We start from the raw sequence: 25,363 nt of genomic DNA, 5'->3' as shown, positions 1-25,363 counted from the left end.
TCTTGATGAAATAAAATTTTTCCCTGGAGTAATCACCTGCTGTGGCTAGATTAATCTTGACTTGGAGTGAACTGGCAACAAATCTTCATGTGTATAACGATACAGAGGAATTGTGTGCATTTTTTCACTTTTAAAGCACCCTGCACTTTCCAGACACACAATATGGAGTCAGATTGACACATGATTAGTTTCAAGCCTTCACCTAAGTGAAAGCAGAGCAGTAGTGTCCTTTCACCTCTTGTGGTCAAGATGGATCATAGAAAAAAGTGTTTCTGAAGAGTGTTTGGAGTTGTGGAATAGCAATGCCAGCTCTGGTTGTTCCATTCAGTGTTTCCATACAGTGAATGCTTCTGTGAGACACTGCCTGGTTGAGATGACTGAGAACTGATAATACCATAGCACAGTCATTTCAGGTGAAGGTTATATTTATATATCTGATCACAAAAGCTTGGTTATATTTATATATCTCATCACAAAAACTTTTCTAAAGAGGTGCAGTTTAAAATACACCATTTTCATATAAGGAACTAAACGCATCTGCCAGCTATAAACCATTTTTCAGTGATGTCAGTAAAAAATGACCACTATTTCCAATATCCTTACTTTGTATTGCTTTTCCTTACTCTCTTACTGTGTTGCAGGTGATATCTGGCCAGTTCTTGTCAGACAAGAAGATTGGGACCTACGTGGAGGTGGATATGTACGGGCTGCCCACGGACACGATACGCAAGGAGTTCCGCACGCGCATGGTGATGAACAACGGCCTGAACCCTGTTTACAACGAGGAGTCCTTTGTCTTTAGGAAGGTAGGATGTGGGATCTCTGCAAAGCACAATCTCTGTGCTTTGCTTGTGCCCATGAGCTTCCCTGCCCTCCTGAGCCAGCCCTCTCTGCTTCAGCCTGACTGCTCACACAGATGAGTGCTGCTCCCATGGAAAAGGGTTTGTAGGGCCCCTGTTTACTGCAGTAAACAATGTAAAGCTGAAATCAGCTTTCAACAGGCTGCTTGGTTTTGGTTTGTTTTGTTTGTTTTTTTTTAATTTTGCTTTGGTTTTATTTTTCTAATGGATAACCTCTGTAGCTATCACATGATTTTTTTTTTTGTTGTTTTTGTTTCCATTTGGCTTTTTCCTCCCCTTTGCTTCCTCCTCCCACTTGGAGGTAGCCACCTCCTCTGTGACCATGCCTGTGTTCAAGGTATGCAGTCTGCTCAGAATGAGCCCCGCTGGTGGACACCATCATTCCCTGGAGATTTCTTCTTCCCTGCCCTGGCAGTGGCTGCATTCTTGCACTGTTCCTTCAGCCCAGAGGGCAGGTGAGATGCTGCATCCAAAGCTAAGGTCAATGTCATTACATGGAAAAATTGGAAGGGTGCTGTGTTCCTCAGGTGTGTTACCAGCTCCCTCCTTCAGTAGTCCATGTGCATCGTGTACCTTTTTCTTTATTTTTTTTTTTTTCAATACCAAAAGAAAAACAACCCTTTTTTTCTTGGCATGGGGGACTTAAAGAAAGAGACCATTTGTCCATGTTCAGTTTTTATCTCTTGGTCTTTATATATATATATGATACACATATATATATATTTTTTTATTTTATTTTTCTTCTGTTGCCTGGAGTTTCATCCAGACTACATGTGTTACAGTGCTGTCTTTGATAACATCTGTTTTGCTTACACCTGTTTTGTTGTCATGCAAAACTGTTGCTCTTTTATTCCAAAGTCCAGACTTCTATTCCAAATTTCAGATTTTGCCGAGTGGTGATAGCTCTTCACACTTGGATATATTACACACTTAATCTGCTTTCCTGACAGCATAGCCAGTTTTTAATAGAAATTTAGTTGATGCAAGAGTTTTTTTCTGAACTCATATTCTGGAATGAATGTGACTTCAAGTGCTTTTCTCTGTGTGTGAGGAGGCACAGGGAAGATGTTTATGTCCAAACCAATCTGCTGCTCATGGCTTGCTGGCCATATGACCAGCATTTGCTGCTGTGTGATTTCTTACATCAAAAGGGTCACAAATTCCAGGGTGCACCCCTGTGCAACCTCTGTGTTGGACATGGGTACAGAGGCTGAGGCAAATATTTCTCATTACTACTCTTCAGTGAGCAATCCCATGGTCACACCTTCTCTTGAACTCTTAGGTCAGACAAGAAATTATTATTCTTCACCTCAGGCCCTTATCATATCTTAGCAGTGTAATCAGCACACAGTGAAGAACAAGCAGGTGAGTGGCAGGAACACAGCAGGAAGGATTCCTCTAGCTGGAGATACTGAAGGCATGGGTGCACAGTGCTAAAATATCCTGAGGGGGTGAAAGTGCCTTCCAGGATACCACAGAACAAATTAATGGAGAGGGAACAATAAACTTAGTCCCCACTTCTGCTCCCTGGCAAATCTATGTCAAAGACCATCATGTAATGAAACATGTGCTGATCTGTGACCTGTAGGGGAGAGATCTTACCTGCCCTGCTTGGGTTGCAGTGTTCTCCTCAGACTGATGCTTAACCCTACACAGTTGTTCTCAGGTACTGTGTTTGATTGTTCTTCTGTCACGTTTTTTGTTTTTATTTTAATTAAAATAAAGTTTCAGTCATTCTAACCTGGGTTCTGTGTTGTCCCTCTGTTGTGTAAGGGGAGGAGGGAGTAAGTGCTGTTGGTGACCTTTGCTGGGAGTACTAAGCTGTAGTTGAGTAGAGCAGGATATCCAGGAACTGCTCACATGGGTTCAGAGACCAAGAGCAGCCTTTATTTTGTGTCCCCCAAGACTGAAAATGGAATTGACAGGGGGAAAGTCTAAGGGAGAAGGCAGACAGTTTTCTGAGGTTTTCCCTTTCATCCCACAGGTGCTGGTGAATAGCACCAGGTAGGGAAGGAGTGGGAAATCTTTCTCAGTGTATGGTTGAGGTGGGCTGGCAGAAGAGCTGCACCTCTGTTAGTTTGCCTCCTCCTCACTGCTCCATGCACAGAGGCAGCACCTTTGTTCCAGGGAGGGCAGAGGATCTCTTTGTTCCTGTCCTGGTCAGCCCAGGTGGGGACTGAGACATGCAGGAGGCTGCAGCATCCCTGCTCCCCGTGCATGCCATGAACCCCCCATGTCCTGAGTGCAGCCCACCCACCTCTGCTGGCAGCACAGCATTTCAGCAGCTCAGACATCCCCATCAGCCTGTGCTTGCACTCTCCTTGCCCTTTTGGATGCATCCCAAATCCCATCTTTCTGTCATAATTCCTCCTGATCCAGCATTACCTGCCCTTTGATTGCTGCTGTATCTGTCATTTCCCGTGCAGTATTTACCTGCCTTCTTATCAGTGTCACCAGTCTTCAGTAATGAAAAATAAACATACCAAATATTTAGCTGGTGTAACTGTGAGCTGCAGGATTTACATAATCTGAAATCTACCCGTTATTTAGGGTGATAAAAAGCTCTTCTAGGAAAGATTCATTTTGAAAAGTGGGGTTTGCAGGGAATGACCTGATCTTAGAGTGATGATAGTTTCTGGCATCCAAAGTTCACACATGGGAGGCGGGGAGGGAGGAACTGTATCAGTGTCATTAAATGTCTGCATTTTGTGGCTTTCCAGGTTATCCTCCCTGATCTTGCTGTCCTGAGAATAGCAGTGTATGATGACAATAATAAGCTGATTGGTCAGAGGATCCTGCCTCTGGATGGGCTGCAAGCAGGTTACAGACACATTTCCCTTCGGAATGAGGGCAACAAACCACTCTCTCTTCCGACGGTTTTCTGCAACATTGTGCTTAAAACATACGTGCCTGATGGTTTTGGAGGTGAGACAAGCCTTTATGTGCTATCTGTGCTATGTTCTTGAGTGTTGGTGTGCAAGTCCTGATGTGCTCCAGTGTCACTGTGCTAGCCAGAAGCATACATGCAGTGCTGGAGGATGAAAAGATTTAGTATTTCTAACATAACTCCTTGGAATCTCTGGATATTGAGTTAAGAAATCTGCTTTTTACCCAAGTGCCTGCCTAAGTGTTAATGATAAAAGCATGTATCTACTAATACTAAAAAATAGTGTGGAAAATAATCTACTACTATTCAGCTTAATTTAATTTTCTCTGTTGAAAATTTAGAAAGAGTCCTTTTTTTATTACATTTTGTCTGACATAAATATTTGTAAGGTTAGGATGTACTTTATCTATATTGGTTGGCCTATAAGTATAAAAAAATACATGCAGAAACAGTTTTTTTCAAACAAAACCAATTCTATATTCTAGGGAATATTGGTGTATTTTTAGAAATGGCTAGTGAAAAAAACCAGCATTTTTCTCTCCTGATTTTACATGTTTTTAGTGTGTTTTAATTGTTTTTGGGTTCTCGGGAAAATTATTTTAACGTGAGCAGTTTCCACGATCAGGTTGGCAGAGCTGTGGTAATTTATACTGAACAGTGGCCAATTGTCACATGTGTGTGTGGGAACAGAGAGCAGAGAATAATCATTACTCCACTAAAATCAGTGTCATGCATGAGTTCCCCCTGAGAGAAAGGGATTCTTCACCCCAGATGAAATTTGCTTGTACACTGGACAATACACAAACCATTTAAAACTGTAAAATAGGAATTGCACAAAAGGTTAGTGCTCTGACTCTGCAGCAATTACCTTAGGGGTTCCTGGTGAAAGATTATTGTTCAAACCAATGTTTTTCTCTTCACAAAACCTATTTCAAAGCTGCTGCCGTGCAAAGAATGGCTGCACTTCTCTGAGTGTGATTTCCATAGTAGAAACTGGAGGAAGGGAAGCTTCCTTCCTAACCTGTCTTCAAGTCTGTGTTTGCTGGTGCTTATCCATTAAAAAATTAACAGGCTGAGACTTCAGTAACAATATTTAGTGGGGAAAAAAAAAAGTGTTGCAGAAGCATTTGTGTTGTTCATATGTGAAATCCTGGTTTCTGGCAAGTCAGCTGGAGTTCTGCCACATGCCTTGGAGCACCACCATGCTATTATGCAGCACGTTTCATCCACAGTATTTAACTGCAGGGACTTTGTCTCAAGAGAAATGTAAGCTTCTGCTTCAACTTGAGATTCTTAAGAGTAATTGAACCATCAATCTAAGAGACATGTTTAAGTGTGTCCTTTAATTCTTACCTGAACTGAAGCTTTTGACAGTAAATGACTCAGTTAAAATATTTTCTCAACGTGCTTCTGATTTGGGATTGATGTTTTATGATACCAGACTTTTTCTAACAATACAATTTAAACTGAGTTCAATGTGTCTTGAGCTGCTGAGCATGCTGGACCCATAAGGAGAATATATTTATTTATTTTATTTTTTAAACTGCATTCTGCACATGCAGAAGTGAAAGACTCGTTTTTCAAAGAGAATTTCAACACCAGTTTAAAATTTGCAAATTGTGTGCTACACTGTCAGCAGTGCTGTAGATGTTTATTTGACAGAGGCAGGAAAACACTGCTACCCCTAAATATTTTGTTACAGTAAAATGCTACTAGAACCAGAGGACTGGTTTTTGTGGTTTACTGTCAGCAGTGGCAAAACCAGACTCCATAATAACAAGAACTAAATGAGATCAATTGTAGTTCTCCTCTCCCTTCCCAGATAGGCTGGATGTGCCTCATGTATTTTCCTCGTTGATACAGAACAGCAGCATGATGAACAACTGGGAAATAACTTCTGACACTCAGGTGGAATCATTAGCATTCTGCTGGCATGTGGTTTTTAATTACTTATCATCTGCAGTGAACTTCTCATTGTTTTATGAGCTATCATTAGGATCTCCATGGTTGTTTTAGCAAACCTGTAGGAAGGTAGAGCTCAAGTCAGTAGCTGCCTACTTTCTTTTTTCTTTCTTTTTTGTTTTTTTAACCTCTATGAGTAAGATTTTAAAATGTGCCCTGAATAACAACTAGAACGGGTGATGCATTGTAAGCTTTAAAAGATGTGTGTTTTTCTTTTGCTGTTTTATAGCTTTGTAATTTCTTGTGGTTTATTTGCATCAGCCCCTCTGTTTCCTATAAAACCACAATAATGGCCCAAATTGATGCAAATGAAGCACATTCTCTAAAGAGAAGCTTCTATTATAGAAATCTGTAGTGAGTAAGCCTGGCTGCTTAGTTTAGTGGTTGGTGCTTTCTGTAATACACTCTTCCAGCGATTCTCAGAGTTTTCTATTTAATTGCAGTTCTCCCACAAAATGCTGCTCCCCACCCCCAGCTCACCTCCCTGGGGAGAAAGGGGAGCACAAGCAGAGGACAAATGACAGCGTGAGAGGCAGGGATGAGTCACCTCCCCCTCAGAAGTGCTGAGCCTTTGGTGATGTGCTTGTGTGCTTCCTTCCACAATCCACAGAGGTCCTGCTCTCCCAAACACGTTAGTCATTTTTACCTAGAAGCTCGTGATAATCAGGTCCAATTTTCAAGTGACGCATCGTGCTGGCAGGGTAGCCCTGGGTTTTCATTGAAAAGTGCGTGCCAAGGACAAAAAGACATCCTTAATGAGTTAGGGAGAGGAGAAACAGTCGGTGCTGAGCCACAGTCTATTGCCATGGCTAAAAATAAATCCTACGTGGCTTTCGTGTATGTGAAATAAATTTCAGAAGACATCAGTGGGTCACAGCAGTTATTGGAGATGACCTATTTGTGTAAATAAACAGATCTCAAGGGTAATGCTAGGTGTTTAATACAGTTTTTGTGGGAATGGGAGACCTGTCTGTGCTGTGGCTTCAGAGGAACATTCCACAGGACAATTCAGGTGGGAAGGAAGATGATACAGCCCAGCTCCTACTTTGAACAATAAGTTTCTTGCCAAGCCTTTTTGATTAGTTGGATATTTTTTGGTTTTGACTGTTGGAGTTAAGTACAGAAAGAGATTATTTGATATGCAGGTAAAAAATTTCTGGGACTTTGTCATGCTGTAAACCTGTGCTTGCACATTGATCACTGCACATGGAAAACAGATTCAATAATCTGTCTGGTACCCAGGGCTCTGATACCACTGGTGCTACTGTGTCATGTGCAAGATTCAGATGTTGGTCATTCCTAGAAAAGCCATTTCACAGCCTGTCGTGTTCCAGACATGGAATATCACAAAGGCTACTGAGAACAGATTTACCTGATTGGTTTAATCCACCTGAAATTGCTCTTTAGCCAGGAAATATAATAGCATTTTCTGCAGTTCCCTACACTCCCAAGTCAGTCAGCATCCTTCAGCCAAGGGACAAAGTTAGTGCTTTGTGGCTCAGGAGATCCCATCCTGGTCTCAAAATCTACAGTCATTAACTGGGAGGAAGTTAGAGCAGTCTGACAGAGTCACTGGGTTTTTCTTAAATAACACAACTGGATTAATACCACACCTTGGTACATTGTGAACTGTTCCAGGTGCTGTGGAAATAAGCACTTCCAGTCCTGCCAAATTCACTACAGAAATCTGGACTCTCATTGCAAGCCATGTCTCATAATAACAGGGATAGAATAAAATTTTTTTAAAACACTAATTTCCAGATGCATCCAAAGCTCACAAAAAGTTGATTTTCTTTTTCTTACAGATATTGTGGATGCTTTATCAGATCCAAAGAAATTTTTGTCTATCACAGAAAAAAGAGCAGACCAAATGAGAGCTATGGGTATTGAAACTGTAAGTAGAACCAGTGACAAACACAACCCACCTATGTCCATGATGTGTTCTTTATTTAAAGTAAACTGGTCCTTCTTCAATCAATGCACCTTATCATTTCTCATTTTCAAATACGAGCTTCTTGTCTTGGCTTATGTCATTTACTGAAATGCTCATTGGCTTGTCATGGATCTCATTAATACATCCTTTAGAAGAAGAGAATTTAATAAATGGGGATGGAGTTGTATTTTAATAAGTAGCTATTTGGAATAGATTACGAGTGCTTTACTATAGTGTTGTTTGAAAATATGTTGCAATTTTATTATATTTTAAAGTAAGCCAGTTCCTAAATTTTCCCAACTTTTTACACTCTAGGTAAGAGAACAATCAATTTATTATGACATTTCTTTCAGAGTGATATAGCTGATGTACCAAATGACACTTCAAAGAATGACAGAAAAGGAAAAGCCAATAATCCCAAAGCCAACGTAACACCTCAGAGCAGCTCTGAGCTTCGGCCAAGCACCACCGCAGGCTTTGGGTCTGGCACCGACACTAAGAAAGGTACACAAAAATCACTGCCTCTGTTCTGAAGTGATTCAGAAAGTCACAGAGAAAGACTCATTTTTCAAGTTTAATTTTGGAGTTACATTCATTCTTATTATTTTGTCACTGGGTGTTGTCTTTGTCTAATTGCAAATTAATTTTGTGTATTACTAAAATGACTATAAAGGTAATGCAGCTTTATTTCACAGAGCAACCTCTTTTTGTAGCTGTATACCTGTAGCATTCAGCTACATTTTCTTTAATATCTGTGTATATATTATACACATAACCAGCATGGCTCTGGGAATAGTTTACTAGTAAAGATTCCTGGAGGAATGCCAACAGGAGTGACTATTATCTGGCATAGCCCACAGAAACTCTTCCGCTTTTTTTTTCTGCCCTCACAAATCCCTTGGCAGGGTTGCAGATTTAAGTAATTAAAGGTATTTAGAATTCACTGGATTCTGTAGAGATTTCCCAACAATTAGAAATGTTTTCACAGTGTGGTTTTACTCTGAATAGTGATTATGGAAATGGCGTGTTTATTTTAAGAAAAAAATAAATAATTAAATGTGCTCATTTAGAAGTGAAGAAGTATTTTTTCCCAACTCTTCACCATTCACTCTACAAAGTAATTTTTTTGCAGTCAAATGGGATTATTTGTTTCTCCCATATCCTCACAGGTAATGAAGATTAAGTGAGAAAACAAATTTGTACAGCTGAATGAAAGACAATAAATATTTCTGTTAATGGGCCACAAGAATTAGAATGTGGTTCACTCACTCATCCACCTTGGCCCAAAGGTATTGACAGAAGGGAAAAGGAGCACAGAGGGCTCTTGTTCTCAAATCTAACACGTGGCTGAGTACACAGTGCTGAAGGGATCTCTTGGGAACCCAAGTGCCATTTCTCTGGAGTCACTTTTGGCAATGAATCAAAGCTTCAGGTTGTCTCTGGCACCTGAACTCTTTCAAAAGCTCTTCCCTGGTGCAAACCCTAGGTCACTTTATGCAGCAAGGTGTTTTCATATTTCATATATCAAGACCAAGATGCACAAGTGTTAGTTTTATTGTGCATTAATTAAGCATGAAATTTGCTGGGGTTAACAGCTGATTCCTGCTGGCCCTGGAGTCAGACCTGGGCAACTAAGGATATGTTCTTTGTAGTGGTTCTATGTAGTAAATGTTTTAAAATAAAATCCTGGGGAAGTCTGTTTAGAAACCCAGCAGCCTGATGCAGGCATGCTCTTAAACTGAGGTTTCAGTAGGGTTTTTTCCTGACTGCAATTTTTATCTGTATTATTGCATGTGAAAATAGAGCTGCTCATTTTTATATCCCATGTAATGATCCTTATTTTTGTATTTCTTTTCTCTGTTATTTACTAAGATCTGAATAATCCTACCACTGTTAAAATGTCTCATCTTGCTATTAGAAATTACTTGTGCAGCAAAATGGGGAAGGCTTTCAAATGCACAGGAATGTAGGGGTTTTTTTGGTCTCAGATTTTCAGTAAGAGTTAAATCACTTGTGTTTTTGAAAACTTCAGCCCCTATCTGTGCCTACATCTGCTCCTGTGTCATTTACTAGACAAATGTTGATACCATATATTTGAGCAAAGTCTTATGCTTCTAAGAAAAGAAAAAATTCATATTCCCTGAGGAGATTGCCTAGCTCTCCTGCCCCCCTCTTTTTTTCCCTTTTACAGTGTCTGAGCATTTTCCAGTTAAATTCACCTTAAAAGCCACAAAGGCAAAGGAAATCTTATAGTGTGTGTAAAAGTATTTAATTTTCCTTTTCAAGGCAAAGGAAATCTTATAGTCCATAGACATTATTAAGAGCAGTTAACTAAATATATTTACATTGTATTTATACCCAGGCAAACATTTCTGTGTGAAACCTCAGAAAAACCTAAAAATTCCAACTCTCATGGCATTGTATTGACATTTTTATTAATACTTACATATAGGATGTGTTTAGTAGTTTTTAAAAAGTCCTTAATATGTCACAGAGCACTTATTAAAGCATAAACAATAAATGAGATCAGGGTTTTTTTTGCATTGCAGTTAAACTGATCAAAACATTTTCATTCATTTACATAGCACTGTTAACTTGTGTGACTGAAATTTCATTAGAATTTTCACTTCTTTTGGTTTTCTGTTTCTCCTTCATTTTTTAACTCTCCTTTAGTCTTTGAGCACAGTTTCACTCCTTTTCCCATAGCCTGCTATTAAGCAAAATGCAGATTTTATTTTTGTTATCACACAGGCTGCAAATGAATTTTCCCTTCTGCTTTAACCTGAATCACACCTAGCCCCAGTTTTGTAGTCATGTAGAGCCCTACCCAAGAAACCTACCCACTGGAAGAACAAGTGCCAGAGCAATCTCCAGCTAGGGACCAAAATTCTGAAGTTGTTTTAATATTCCTAAATTATTTGCTGTGTTTGTAAAAAGGAGCTTTTTCCAATTCTTAGATTGCTGTGTTTTGACACTTCAGTCCAGAACTGTAAGAGATTAAAATACACTCATTGATTCAATTCTTCTTCCACAAGGCAACTCATTGAAGAGTGCATAGGAAAAGGAAATTACTGTATCTTAGCTATATCTTGACGAATAATTTAAACAGTGCTATTTTTTTAATGTGGTGAAAAACATTAATTAATTAATTTTTAAGTTAAATTTAGTTTGCTGTGATAAAACTGAAATTTTGAATATGAGATTATACTAGTATGTATGAAGTTTTAGATAAATTGTATCAATACCTTCCCAGGTATAGACCTTATTCCTCAAGTGAAGATAGAAGATTTAAAGCAAATGAAGGTAAGTATTGACACAAGTTTTTCGGGATGTGCTCCTAAATTTTTGTTTTAAGTAGCCAGGATTTGACCTGGTTAAAGTCAATATGGCCACAGAAAACCTGATCCAGCTTCTCTTTTTTCAGGCTTATATAAAGCATTTAAAGAAACAGCAGAAAGAACTGAATGCCTTAAAGAAGAAACATGCTAAGGTATGTTCTCTGAGCCTCATTGAAGACAGCTGATCACTAGCACAGGCAGTTCCTAATTAAATTACAGGGGAAGATTGAGGAATGTATTGAGATGTGCTGCAGTGAGCACATTTTCCCTTTGGCAGCACTTTGTATATCTGCCTGAGGCTGGGTGCACATTTGTTTGACCCATATAAACATCCAAGGCTCACCTTTTTCAGGAAATTATTCTGTCTTGCTCCCTTTTGCACAACTTATTAACAGGTAGCATGGAAAAACAAGGCAATCATGATGGGAGGTGGTGCTGCACTGAAGGCAGGCACTGGAGAAACTGCAAAATCACCAGAGGGAACTGCGATGTGTAGCTGAGAAATTAAGAGCCCTGGTCCTCCTCATTCTCATAACTCATATATGTTAACCACTTTATAGTCAGCTTTTTCTTGGCAGTGATACCACAATTATGTTTATCACTACCACAAATATACTTCATGGTAGAAAATCACAGCAAATTTTGCCCTGCCTTCTTTCATTAAAAAACCATTATTCTTGTTACAGAAAGAGTTATAATAAGTGAAGAAAATATCTCAAGTTCTGAATTTTGATGAACACACAAATCCATTCAGGGCTTTTGGGGCAGTTTCTCCCTTAGCTTACAAATTCCACTGCAGATCTGATGTCATGTGGTTGCCTGGGCATTTCTAATATCAGTCTTTTTGTTTATTTTCATGACTGCTGTTTGAGCATGGGACTCTCTGTACAATAAAGCATGGAGAAATTACTTTCAATAATGGGCACTATTTTGGGGTTCTTAGTATTGAAAGTCATGTAAGAAAATTAAATAGTTACATTTCAGCCTCCTTACTGACTGTGCAGAGGGCAAGAAATGAGCAATTTGTGCATTTTTGTGTTGTGTGCAAAGCCCATGCTCAAGGAAAAGTGTCTGTCACCAACATTTTTTGGTATCAACAGTTTCTAGACCTTCATAGGGATGATCTTTTTGGGGGCTGCTAATTTTTAAACACTACTTTGTCATTTCATTGGCCAACAGCCAGCAATTTGCTATAGAAATGGTTATGTAGAAAACAGACATACTCAGGGGTCTCTCTCCCTCTAACACGTGACCCACAGGATATCTGAGCCAAGGCTGTGCTTGCTAATATTAAAAAAAATGTTCCATCTGTTCAGGCTTTCACTTGCTTCCTCTAATCTGAGGAAAAAATTGCCAGCCATAATCTAAAAGCACCCTGCACTCAGAAGGGCTTTCAGCATCAGCTCAAGCACAGCTATTTCATGTCTGAGCCAGCCTGTGTCCTGCTGCTCCTAAGTACAGAATGTGAGCCTGTCCTAACCACACAGTGCCTGCCTAGGGCATGCCTGGCCAAAGGCTCCAGCAAGAGCAGCTCCTGGAATTCAGAGAGTCTGAGCAGGAAAGTGCAGCCACGTTAGCTCAGAGGTGATCTCAGGGCAGTGCTCGCTGTGCTCATCACTGCTCTTAGCACATTTTATCAGCTGGCATGGAGCAGGAAAATTCTGCAGTTGGTTATCCACCATCAGCCTCAGGAAGTCTGGATTTGAAGCAGACTGAAGCTAAAAGCACCAGATTTAACCATAGACACTCCAGAGATCTGGGGGAGTAAGCAGAAGGGAATTGTTCATGATGCTTAAGGAAAGAAAAGTCTAATGCTTTTCCATCTAAAATTGGCTTGTGCCAAAAACGCATTATGGCAAACAAAAATTAAGTGGTGCCACGCTTCCCAGCACACAACACTCTGTTGGTGTTGCTCTTTGATGTTGTCTTCCATTTATTTACTTCTGTTCAGCATTTCAGCCATTTTGGCTCCAGCAGCTATGATAACATTCTCCAAAAATCCCTCTGTTGGGATTGCTGAAGAGCAGGTGATTGCTCTTGGGAGCAAAGAACGTGATCCAAACCTCAGTTCAGTAGGAAGCTATCAGCCACTGGTGTTGTAGTATTCCTTGTGTTTGACTTTTGAAAAACAGTGGCAAATTCATATAATTGTCACCACTTTAAAAAAAAATCTCCTTATTAGGAATAACTTCTCTTGAATCTTAGCTCTGGTAATCTGTGCTTTTGGTAATTTAAATAATATGTTCAGTCACTTCTGAATACTGTGCAGAAATGCTTTTCTTTAAACAATGCATCCATAGAAACACCTGCATTTGGCTGCTTTTGAGGTAAAGTATTTCCTGCCTTCATTCCCTGAAGTAACTTTAATCTCCAGTATGAATTAATATTCATATCTTATATTCAAATACAGAACAGTTGATGTGTCTGAATGATGACCTTTAGTTTATATCTCTTCTTTATCAAGTTATATAGTGAGCACTGTTTAGGTGCAGATCTGGAGTGGCATCACAGGCAGGTGGGCAAAGGAAAGGACATATCTCAGTCAGCCAACTTCATTTTTAGCAGCCTGCTTTTATGGGCCCCTACTTCATTTTAATATTTTTCAAAGCTGTCAGGTAGTTTCTGTGCTTTTTGGGCTAGACAGAAGAGGAAGGATAGTGAGGGATTACCTTGATATATTCTCTACCAGCCCAGAGGCTCAACAGAGGATTTTAGTGTACAGTTCTAGCAGTTTCAGACACAACAGGGATGGTCATAAGTGCCCATGGAGGAATTTAATATGGTTCTAGACAGTAACCAGAATTGTATAATTAATCTAAATCCCCAAATTCGTCTCCTGCACATTCATATTGACATTGGAAATATGTACTGTTTGAATTAAAGCCTAGTATGAAAGAACATTAAAAAAAAAATCTCCATTTCACTATGCAAAAGCAAGAGTACAAAAAATTATGGGACTGTAGAAAAATAAAGTTCTGCAAAATGGATTCTTGAACTGGAAATGTTAGTTCCTTCTTTGTATTTCCTCATCCTTGTATTTTGTAATGAGAATCCTCCAGACCTCAGTTTTCAGTTGTGCACAATATTTACGTTGCTTTAGGGAGATACTGGACAGGAATAACAGTTTGTATAATGGGAATTTATTTCCTCTTCCCTTTACTAGACTGAACTGTGGTTTCTGCACACACACACTCACTGTTCCCAAAGGAACAGTACATGACTCTTTATTCTTTTCCAGTGGATATTCTTGCTGTGATTTGAGTCTTTTTGTACCACTTAGGTGGCCTCTCAGAACACTGGCAGAACTGTGACTTCAATTTGTAATGACATGTAATTTGTGAATATATTCATGTGAAAGGTGTGCAAATTCAGTGGGCTTGAAGAAACATGAGGACCTACCTGAGGAGACTTTTACCTGCAATCTTATTCTGAATCAACCTAGAACATGTTAGCAACCAAAACTTTGCATTTGAAAACAAAAGATGCTACCAAAAAAACACTCAAATTTCTTAGAATTTTGACAGAAGTTTGGGAAGAAGTCTCATGCTTTGCAGAATTTGTTCTTAGTCTTTTGTGGCAAGAATTGAATAGCTCTGCTCATTCAGAGGGGAGAGGGTAGTTTGAGAGATGCTCTCAGTCACTTCACCTGTGGCTGGCTGATGTTGTCAAGCTCGAGTCATTCTTTTCACTGTCCCTATTTTTCCCTGCCTGGTTAGTCAGTGTAAACACCCCCTGGTGAGGCTGGCATGTTTTAATATTGACAGAGTCTATTTGTTTCCCTTTAAATCCTCTGTGGAACAGCAAATTCAGTTCTCCACTCTGAATACAACACTTGGAAGCTGTATGTGTTCCCTGGGGATGTGCTTGGCAGATGCTGAAGTGCTGGGGTACAGCCCAGAACTGGATTTTTGAAAGCACTGCAGCATTGGTATTAATGTTTTGGTAAAAGTGTGTGTAAAAGTATTTAATTAGCATTTTTAGAGGAAGAGACAGTGCTAAGGCAAAGGTGTATAGAAAATAATAATAAAGAACAGTAGAATAGGAAGTGTGGAATAGATGCAAAAAGAGCTATTAAAAAATAGAGATAAAGTCCTGGATGAAGCCATTTTAATTAATGAGGTTCTTTTTGCCACAATTAGATAAAATGTGGGGCAAATGGATATTAATAAAATAACATCAATGAAAGAACCATTTTTCCTATTGTGGTGTAAATTCAATATTTGCTGCTCTCTGTGCTGGTCAGATATTTGCATCATTATGAGCTGCTCTTCTGATAAAGGAAAATATAAAATGAAGTTGTTTTGCACAGCGTGCTGTCACTTGCTAAAGGAGATGTCTGCCACAAGGTGGGATTTCTTAATGGTGAGGGTGCTGCTATCACTGGGGATCGTGGGCCAGATCTTCAGAATTGTACTTAAGTGGATATTTATTCCAACAGATGACTTTTTTCCCCATCATTGCTTTAAAATGTACCATATTTTTAGGGTTCACTGGAGGTTTTAATTTTTCTAACAAAGAAGACATGTTTTGGTGCTTGTGATGGAATACCTGGAATGTTTAATGCCATATACCAGATTAAATTCCATTGTCAAAACTGTCTGTACACTGCTATTTTTTATGCTGTAAGAAAATTGAACATCAAAAATCCAGCAACCTAATGGTAAGGTCCTACTGTTTTCCAGGAGCACAGTGCCATGCAGAAGTTGCACTGCACACAGATTGACAAAATAGTGGCCCAATATGATAAAGAAAAGGTATCATATGAGAAAATGCTAGAGAAGGCAATCAAGAAGAAGGGGTAAGATATTACTTCAAATTGTTTTTCTTTAGACTTGAAACAGATTTGATATCTTATGCTTTTGTGGTCTGGAATAAAGCATTCATAATTATTCCATTGCAGTTTGAACCAGCATCATGCATCAGCCTGAGAATGAGCTCTAGCAATGGGCCATAAATGTTGGAACCACTCTGCCTTTCTCTAGTCTTCTGCTATCAGAATTTTGAAAGTAAAAGCAAAGGATTTGCCTCAAATTTTTATTTCTCTGGTCTGGTCTGGTCTGGTCTCACTGCACTCCCCAGGGAATGTCACTGTTGTGTTCAGTGAGAGCAGACTAAGGTCCTCAACAGCTCTAGTGACCAGAAAGTAGCAATGTTGCAATTTTAGGGGAAAAGCTGGCTTTTAAATCCTGAATGTTTGAAAACAATAGACTTTTGCTGTGCTGTTGAGTTGAAGCTTCTTTTTGAGGAAAATCTTACAGATCCTCAGCTGGGATAAATGAATCTTACTCCTTTGACTGGAATAGAGTTGTTTTGATGTGCACAAGATGATGGCCTGGGATGTTATCTGTGTGAATCTCCTGTTTGTCCCAGAAAGGTTCCTGGAAGATGCTGATGACTTTAATAGAATGTCTAATTCTAATTTGGAATTAAGTAGCAGGACTTGCTGTCGCCTTGCTGCTCATCTGGCAGCAGTTTCTCCTCTCCACCTTTCACTGTGTCACTGGAATTTCATTGAGACAGCAGGAATTACTTTAGTTCCATATCCAGCTATGGTAATAGTTGCTCTTAATTTCATATTGTTGTCATCTGGCAACAACAGCTGGCAGCAACTCACTCACTGAATACTGAACATAGATGCCTGTTTGGCACTGGATTCTTCCAAGAATACTTTTTCTGTAAATTATTTGGAATGGTGGTGGGTTTTTGAGTGCACACGTTGTAAACTGGCAAAGGAACAGAAACAGAACTGTCAGAAGTAAACAAGGTAAGGAGAATTCTCCTCACTAAATTATTGAAAGCTCACAGTTCATGCTGTACATTTTTTGTTCAAGACAGGAGAACTGTAAGCACAAAAATAGTTACCATCTAAGGAGTTTCTTCCTGAAAATTACTACTTCTCCAAGCAGAGAGGGGACAACTGCAGGATTGATTAATTTAATGTGGCTTTGATTCAATTTCATTGAATATAACACAGCAGAAGGTTACTGATACAGCTGGATTTTTAATTACAGTCAGGTTATTTACTACAGTGGTAGAGAAGTGAACTCTGGGCATTGCACCATAATTATTGTGGGAGCAAAAATATTTCCCTGTGCTCTGGTGTTTAAGAATCTGAGTGTTCCTGTTGGCCTGAGAAGGAGCCAGTGCCTCTGCCTGTCCAGACAAAATGGCCAAGGGAGGTGTGTCAGGAAGTTAAAGATGGAAATGGCTGTCTCTGTGCAATAAATATGGGGAAATTCTGAATAACAGTGCTGTCCAGATCACCCCAAAATGGCACAAGTATTAAAGCAGTCCATAACCTGATTCACAGCTTGAGGATACTCCATTGGCTACTTGCAGCATCTTTTCTTAATTCTATAATGCTTCTTGCATGGACACCAAAGCCTTTTTGATGGTTTCACATTATGAATTAAAAACAAAATGGAAATGACCACTCCGAAACCAGATTTAATGCAAAGCCAAATACTGTTCCTTACCACAATTTCCATACTTTCCATGGGTTCCAGAGCTCTCAGTCACATGATGGCTCTTCCAGTTTTACAAGACTGTGTGCATGTAATTAAAAGCCAAATCAAAATCAGTATCTGACAGACTTTCTGTGAAAACACTTTTTAATGCCATAGCAAAATATTTTAAGGGCTTCCTTAAGGATGAGCCCTGAAAGCCCATTCTGCAAAGTACTTATGCCCACCCCAGCTGTGCAGAGTATTAAAGGACATGTTTAAAAGTGAATACATTGGTTGGCACTTACAAATTTTATTGAACTTAAATGATCTGATGAATCCAGAGTCGTGGGTTTGATGAGTACAGGACATGCTCCGTTTCCTTGGCTATCATTCTGGAGCATTTGCAAGGAATAAAAGTTGTAAGAGAACTTGTAAAACATGTTCTCAAGGCATTCATATTGAAATTGTCAGATTATTTGATGACATAAAGACCTTTGATAGGTGTAAAGACAACTTTCTCTTCTGATCTTGTTGTGCACTTTTTTTTTTCAGTCCATTTCTGCCACATGGTGTGACAAATGCCAACTGCATATTGTTCAGCAAAGTAGGATTTTTTAATCACATGCTAATTCACTGACAGATGGACAGGATTTTGCTCCCTGTGCTATTTCTGTCATACAGTTGAAATGCTTACAAATCTCAGAGAGGCACATGGGGATAGGTATGGTTGTGTTACCACTCTGAACTGGAGTCAGGGCACACAAAGATCCTTCTGATTTATTGGGACTGTCAGAAATCCAAGTGTATCTGTGTGTGTGTGTGAGCATGGGTAGCTGACCCTGGGTTGGGCTATCCCTGGGTATTTGTTCCCAGCTGTGACTCCATGGTTCAACCCTGGTTCAGCCACTGCAGATGGGTAATTCCCATTATTCCCAGTGTCCAAACTGGCTGGAAGTTGCCTTGGGATATGATGAAAGCTGCGTTTCCAGAGTAGTGATCAGCTGGTTGTTTGGATGTCTGGGATTCAGAAGAGTCCAGTGATTGAACTAATGAAGCTATTTGGGGATAAAGGATGTCTGATTCACACCCAAGAATCAATGTCTTTCATACTGATCAACAAATCAAATATTCCTGATATCAGCCACACCCTGATCACAGTGTAATCAAAGACACTTCCCTTTCAGCTGCTGGGGTTTTTCAGGCAGAGTTAACGGTGGTTAGAACCTCTCTCTATGACTTTAGATTGCTTCCAAAGTGTCAAATACACAATTTCCCTTGCTCTGAGTAGAAAATAAATGACTGGTGGCCCTTGGGAAAACAAGTCATGCTATTTTCAGTAAGGACTTTCCTAGTACTGTTTGATGATAAAATTTGCTGCTAATTTCTGTAAGTTTAGCAGTACTTTGATATGAAAATAGGATTTAAACTTGTTACGAGTTTCATAAATCTCCTTTTCTGGAGCAAACATGGATTAATGTTACTGCAGTCAAGCAATGACCATCCTTATTAGGGCCAGCTGCAGCTGATAAATGAACATGTCTCTGTCCAGACAGTGGAGCTGCATCACTTTACATCAGTGGATAATCCAACACAGAAATATTACAGTGGTGTCCAGACTTCTCTCAAGATATTTATTCCAGGCCACTCCTTTGCAGCCCGTTCACTTACACTCACACAGGGACACCTACACTTTCTATAGGTGTTCAAATTTAGTACTCCCAAATCACCCTGGGAAGTAATTACTCAAATGACATCATTTTACCTGCCTCAAACTAAATATAAATAACCAAAGAATCTAAAATCATGGCAAGGACAGGCCTTTAAGTTTTCAGGCAGAAACTGGTTTTTCTTGGCAAGGTATTTTAAGCCTGGAAAAGGAACCAAGTATCATAAATGGAGATGCCTGACACATCCTAGGCAACAGAATAATTGCTGGACTAATCTAGAATTAATCATGTGGTGTTTGAATTGACTGATCATTAATCCAACAATATTTTGTAAGTTGTGAATGGATTGCCAGAAGAAATAATTTCATTCCAATACAGTGCAGCACTTCAACTTTGATTAACATTTTAATTAGTAAGTGCAGACTGAATGGGGAGATGTTTAACTTGTGTCACACATTTTCAATTTTTCTTTTCCTTTTAGAGGAAGTAATTGTGTTGAATTGAAGAAAGAAACGGAAATTAAAATTCAGACACTAACATCAGATCACAAATCTAAGGTAAGAAAACAGCCAATTTTAACACATGCAACTTCTGAAAGAGAGAATTTGAGACCCAAGTGGTAGTTAATTTTCTTGGAAGCATATGAATAATTTTCAGCAATAATGACATGTTGAAAAGAATGGGAGTAATTGAGTGTCTAAAAGTGTTTCTTAAAAAAATTTTTCAAGCTACATCAATTTCCTGCTGTTTTGAAATTTTTGAAGAAAGCGCCATATTCATGCCTTGTGAAGTGAAACTGGTCATTTGTGTCAGCTCTAGTTAAACAAAGAGAATATGTGTGATACAAAATTTGGATGCTAAATACATTCCCAAAATACATACATAAAGAAGTTTCTATTTCATTTTCCATCATTGTTGCCGTGGCCTTGGTAATCTGTTTCTTAGGGAATGAGGTGCCCAAGTTGCTCTTGAACCAAAAGCCTTCTTATTTCTAGTGTTTTGGGTTTTTTTTCCCCCATTGCTTGGTTGCTTTGTTTTCTCCAAGGTCCTGGAGAATAAAAGTGCCCTGGAACTCAACCTCAGCTAATTTGGAAAAGCTGATCTCAAGCTCATGGCTCACTTGGAGTTCCTCAGAGCTGTTTCCTCTGTACTTTTGTCCCACTGCTGTATTCACTGACTTCCTATTTCCTTTGGAAGTCTTATCCAGGACTTGTTGACATGTTTTGGAAAGCTGTCCAGATTAGAGGGTGGCAGGAAGGCTCATCCATGTACAAAATTATCTGGAGGGAGGACAGTACTAGAGACTGACCCCAGTGAAAGCTGAAACCTGTGAAAGGAATCAGACAAGAATAGAAAATAAACACAAACGCAGTCACATCTTTGAGGCTAGAACAAGTTAATTTTTATCTTGTCTTCTTTGAACTTTATTCTCTGGTTTTATTTTTTCATGTGGAAAAGATCTTAATTTTCTAAACAAGGTTTGCTTTCTTGTTGCTGCCCTCTCAGTTGTAGATGTAGCAAAACCCTCCAGGAATAAAACCTAAAGCACTCTCCTATCTCCCTGTCTTCTTCCCCTATGAAAAGTCCAGAAGCCTTTCCTTAAACAGAAGCAAATTTATTAAGTTAAAAAAATAATTCCTCTCTTAGTGACAAAAACTCTCTGAGGAGCACTGGCTCCCAATCATCCAGACATAAGCTCCAAAACTCATTTGAAATGACATTACACAGAAACATTTCCTCTGATCTCTCTCTCACCTGTCTCATTCATAGTCTGGAGTTAGGTGTCATTTGTACACAAGGAACATCCAAATGTTCATTAATCTTCCACATCCAAATAAATGTGACTCGTGTTCTCCCTTTTCACAAATATATTCAGTTTCTGAACCCTTTTCCTTTCAGAATCCTGCTTTCAAATTGGTTCTCTTTAATTTAATCCATACCTGGAAAAAAAGATTGATTTTTTTTTTCCACTCCCATATCAGGTTTTAGATTGACATTTTGAAAGGAGACTTAAATATAAAATTTGAAACATAAGAGTTCAATATAAGACTTGAAATTCCAAACTTCTGATTATCGGGTAATTCCCAAAGAGCATCTCTGCAAGTCATCCCCCTCTGAGGATTCCTCTAATGATTTTCAATGTGCTGCTCACTGTGGTTTCATCAAAATTGTCCAGATTATTTACCAACTTCTTTTGTTTCAACTGCTGTGTGTGGGCTCTTGAATTATTCCTGGAGATCATTCAAAGGTTTGCAAGCAACAGGCTGGAAAACAGTGCTCAAGACCATAGGGAAATTAACTCTTATCTTAGATGAAGGTAGGTGCAATTAAATTAGATTAAATTCTGAGATGCTGAATGCATTACACTGATATAGTGGGAGTTTGATTAATTAACAGCTGTTCAGCATTTCTCAGCATTTGGCCCACTAATTTTGATATCAGATTTGAATATAATTCATCTTTAATTACAACTCGTGTCCTCCAATATAGCTCTGTGCCACAACGTGCCTGTACACACCTTTTGCACCAAAGAGACCTTTACATCTACAAAACTCCTCCTGTCATGAGGAAACATCCAGCCCAAGTTTGACATGAAATATTGAAATTAAATCTGAATGTCCCAGCGTGTACTTCACACACAATTAACCTAGCAAATGCAAATTACTCGCCTGCATTAGGAAAGTAGGTCCCAATATCAAGCGGGCAGAGGATGAAAAGAAAAAAAAGGAAAGATTACTTCAAAGATCATTCCTGCTTGAACTTAGTGACTAAACAAACTTCTTGCATATATGCTGTGCAAAAGAAGGTTCCTTATCAGGATTTTAATTAGTCTCTTAGGCCCAGTGTAGGAACAGATGAAAGGACAGGCTTGCAAATACAGTCTGCAAAACAGGAAAGAGAGAAGTTAACTAATGGTTATTTTTCCTATCCTTTAGGACAAGCAACACTGTCTTAAGAGCAGAAAGTAGGACAAGAGCACAGCCCAGTGAAAATTAAATAGTCATTTCAACTATGCTGCTAGTAAATTGGAGAAAAGCAGAGATGTTCTCTGAATTTACTACAGCTGAACTTTGAAGTCTATCACAGATCTGCAGCAAAATTGGATTTCAGATGATTTAATGGCCATGAGTTCTAAGTTCTTCAGAATCTGAGTCAAATTGGGTATTTAAAGTCTTGTAACTGGTTTTTGGCACATCCCTTACATCCTTCTCGTCAGCTTATATCTTGCTGTACCTGAAATGAGACTTGTGCCTTGGTGGAGATGTGATAAAAGAAAGTTTCTTTTTCACATCCCTAGAGAAAAGCTTGTTTTACAAGGAGGTGTATCTGCTTATTACACCGCCTGCTGCTTCTGGAATTAGCAGCACATCATAGCACATCTGTCCACAAACACAGGCAGGGTGTTTTTCTGATTATTTCTTCCTTCTTAGATTAAATACTTTATTTAAGTATTACCACACTGGCACTTTGCAGGGTTTTTCTTTGGGAGTTGGACTCAATAATTCTATGAGGTATTATATGATCCTTTGGTATCAGTGTACCTGAGATTTAGATTTCCTGCCATCAGGTTCCTCTGGTTTATAACATTCACCATTTAAAAACAATTATCACATTATTAATTTTCTATGAACCTTTGAGTCTTTGTTCCTCTGTGTTTGTTTGGGCTTTGAAAACTCCTTGCAACTAACTCACAAAATACTTGCATTCACCGTGACTTCCACTATTTATTTCACTATTTTATTGTCATGATTCTTTTTCCATGTAAAGTTTATTTTGCATTTTCTCTACAGTGTAAGGAGGCCTTAAATAAAAGCACTCTTTGTTTACTGGAATGCCTGTGGTGGTAGCCTCCTGCTCCCTGGGCCACATAACAGCACTTGTCTTTTTGAAATATTAATAATTTCTAATTCCACTGTGACTGTGGGGATTTTCTGAGGGCACAATCCCTTTGCTGCTGTGCTCCAAATTACACACAGGATTGTAGACTGATCTACCTGCATCATTTTAAATTCAAATCGTGGATAGACTCCATCTGGAAACTCTGTATTGAAAATAAGCAAGGAATGTGTTTTCCTAAAACCTTCAGCCTTGACTTTTAGCTTTCCCAAGTCCATCCTAGGTCTCCCTGGGGGTTGATAAGCCAAATGAGGTCACTGTTGAGAGGAGATTCATACAACCTGACTCAAGTGTCTTGCTGCTTGAGGCCCTGGAGATGTAAGAGGGGAATTTCCAAAGTGTCTGAGGGATAAATCCTGCTTTGGAACTGCCCACATTTTCACCTCAGCAGTACGAGGCGCTTGGGCTAAACTTGGCCCAAATTGAAGTGCTTTGGGTGGTGCCAGAGGTGAGCTGGAGTATCTGCCTCTCAAACTCTCAGAAACTCCATCTGAAAAGTTAGTTTTTCCTGCCTTCACATTTACAAATTAAAATAATTCACATTCAAACTTTTATTTGTACTCATTTTAAAACTGAATCCTCATGTTTTTCAGGCTCTGAAGGCAGTGCTTATGAACATCTTATTAAGAATACTACTCCCACCAGCTGCACCACATCCTTCACATCATTTCATGGTTGACAGGCTCTGGGCTTAGTAGTACACTTCCCCACATGCACAAAAAGAAGCTCATTTTGCTGGAGGCACACTGACACTTAAGCACCCTGATGAATTGGGCCTGTGTTAGTCATACCAACTTCTGCCTCAAAAGGCTTTTGTTGTTTTCTGTAGAAAACTCCAGGTTGCTCTCTATCAGCTGCTCCTACCTGTTTTGCTATGAGACCACTCTTCAGCTATAGTTAAGTGCAAATCTGGCTCTCAGGTAGTGGTAGTCATCTTGATCTGTTCCAGAATTACTCACTTTTTTAATTTCATTAGATTCCCTCTTTATTGGGCAACATGACCCTTAGGTAAGAGGTCCTTCAGAGGAGCCTCTCCAGGGCAGAATGGAGACTGGGGCTGATAAAATCTCTACGTTTCTCACCTTCACCACTGTGTACAAGACAATCTGTTCTTCATTATGCAAAACCCAGCTAAAATATTTAGCTGGGGTTTGCATAATTCTCTCACTTTCATTCTCTCACCATTCTCTCACTTTCTAAGCAAAATGGTGGCAATTTTTGTTAAAAAGGATCAAATCTGCTTTTGTAAAAAATGACCCAGATGTTATTGGTTGTAGTTGAAATGTTTACCTGATGATGGATTTATTGGGAGGCACATTTTGTATATCATTTATGGAAAAGTAGGATAGCATGTCAAAATACCCAAAGATAATCATTAAAGGTTAATAAAACACATCTTTCTATTAGCTTCTTTTCAAAATCAGTGAGCACGATATATTATAATAACAATTCTTGTGAATTTAGGCTTCTTAATACTGTCTCTTGGGAACATTCCAAAACTTTAATCTCATTATTCTTGTGAGGCTTGGGAGATAAGCAAGAGAAGAATACTTGTCAGATTCTCTGCTGACTTAATGAATATAAAACAAAGATACGTAGCCCATCTTCAGATTGAGGTTGTACTAAATACAGGATTTCTCTGTAAACGCTCTGTGTTTGTGAAACTGTCTCCACAAAATCAAAGGCTATCTTTAAGCCCTCAAAGAAATCCGGCTCACTATTTTTTTCCATTGTAAAGTTCAGTACTTTCAGTATATATGTATTTTTCTTGGCAACAAAAGTGTGAAACTGTTTTATTATTAGCTCAGTGTTAGAGGTTTTAAAACAATGGTTGTAGAGTGAAGAGCCTATTTATTCCGCCAGTCTATTCAGGGCACTTTAGATAATAGTGTCTTAATAGTAGGGGTTGGTTTACATCTGTTTTTATACTCACCCAGCAGTGTCCTCAGTGGCTTTGCTATCTGTGAAGCAACTTCATTTGTGCAACTTCATTTTTCACAATTTAGCTGTGTTCTTCAGAACCTGTTTTATGATTGTCTTTACATCACCTTCAGCAGCAGGAGGAGTTGCTTTGTCTGGGAACCTCCAACAAATCTGGCATTACCTCCCCACAGGTCAAAGAGATCGTGGCTCAGCACACCAAGGAGTGGTCCGAGATGATCAACACGCACAGCGCCGAGGAGCAAGAAATCCGCGACTTGCACTTGAACCAACAGTGTGAACTACTGAAGAAACTGCTCATTAATGCTCACGAACAACAAACCCAGCAGCTGAAATTTTCCCATGACAGGTGAGCAGAGCAGCGCTGCCCGACAACGAGGGCTTGGTTTAGGTCTGCTCTGTGTAATGCTTTAGTTTTTTGCATTGACAGCT

The 25,363-nt window shown here is 39.2% G+C and overlaps 1 protein-coding gene across 3 annotated transcripts in view; it reads left to right on the top strand.

Moving 5' to 3' along the window:
- Positions 1 to 25,363, top strand: part of PLCB4 (phospholipase C beta 4) — a 185,830-nt gene that overhangs the window by 147,374 nt on the left and 13,093 nt on the right. For all 3 annotated transcript variants that reach the window (XM_058834152.1, XM_058834150.1, XM_058834151.1), the window contains 9 exons: positions 642 to 806; positions 3,581 to 3,785; positions 7,515 to 7,603; positions 7,996 to 8,146; positions 10,896 to 10,945; positions 11,067 to 11,132; positions 15,663 to 15,778; positions 19,575 to 19,650; positions 25,105 to 25,280. In XM_058834152.1, coding sequence (XP_058690135.1) covers positions 642 to 806; positions 3,581 to 3,785; positions 7,515 to 7,603; positions 7,996 to 8,146; positions 10,896 to 10,945; positions 11,067 to 11,132; positions 15,663 to 15,778; positions 19,575 to 19,650; positions 25,105 to 25,280 — 1,094 coding nt within the window. The remainder of the gene's footprint in view (positions 1 to 641; positions 807 to 3,580; positions 3,786 to 7,514; positions 7,604 to 7,995; positions 8,147 to 10,895; positions 10,946 to 11,066; positions 11,133 to 15,662; positions 15,779 to 19,574; positions 19,651 to 25,104; positions 25,281 to 25,363) is intronic.

The sequence above is a fragment of the Poecile atricapillus genome, chromosome 3 (assembly GCF_030490865.1).
Source record: "Poecile atricapillus isolate bPoeAtr1 chromosome 3, bPoeAtr1.hap1, whole genome shotgun sequence".
Taxonomy (NCBI): Eukaryota; Metazoa; Chordata; class Aves; order Passeriformes; family Paridae; genus Poecile; species Poecile atricapillus.
This window is presented reverse-complemented; position numbering and strand designations above follow the sequence as displayed.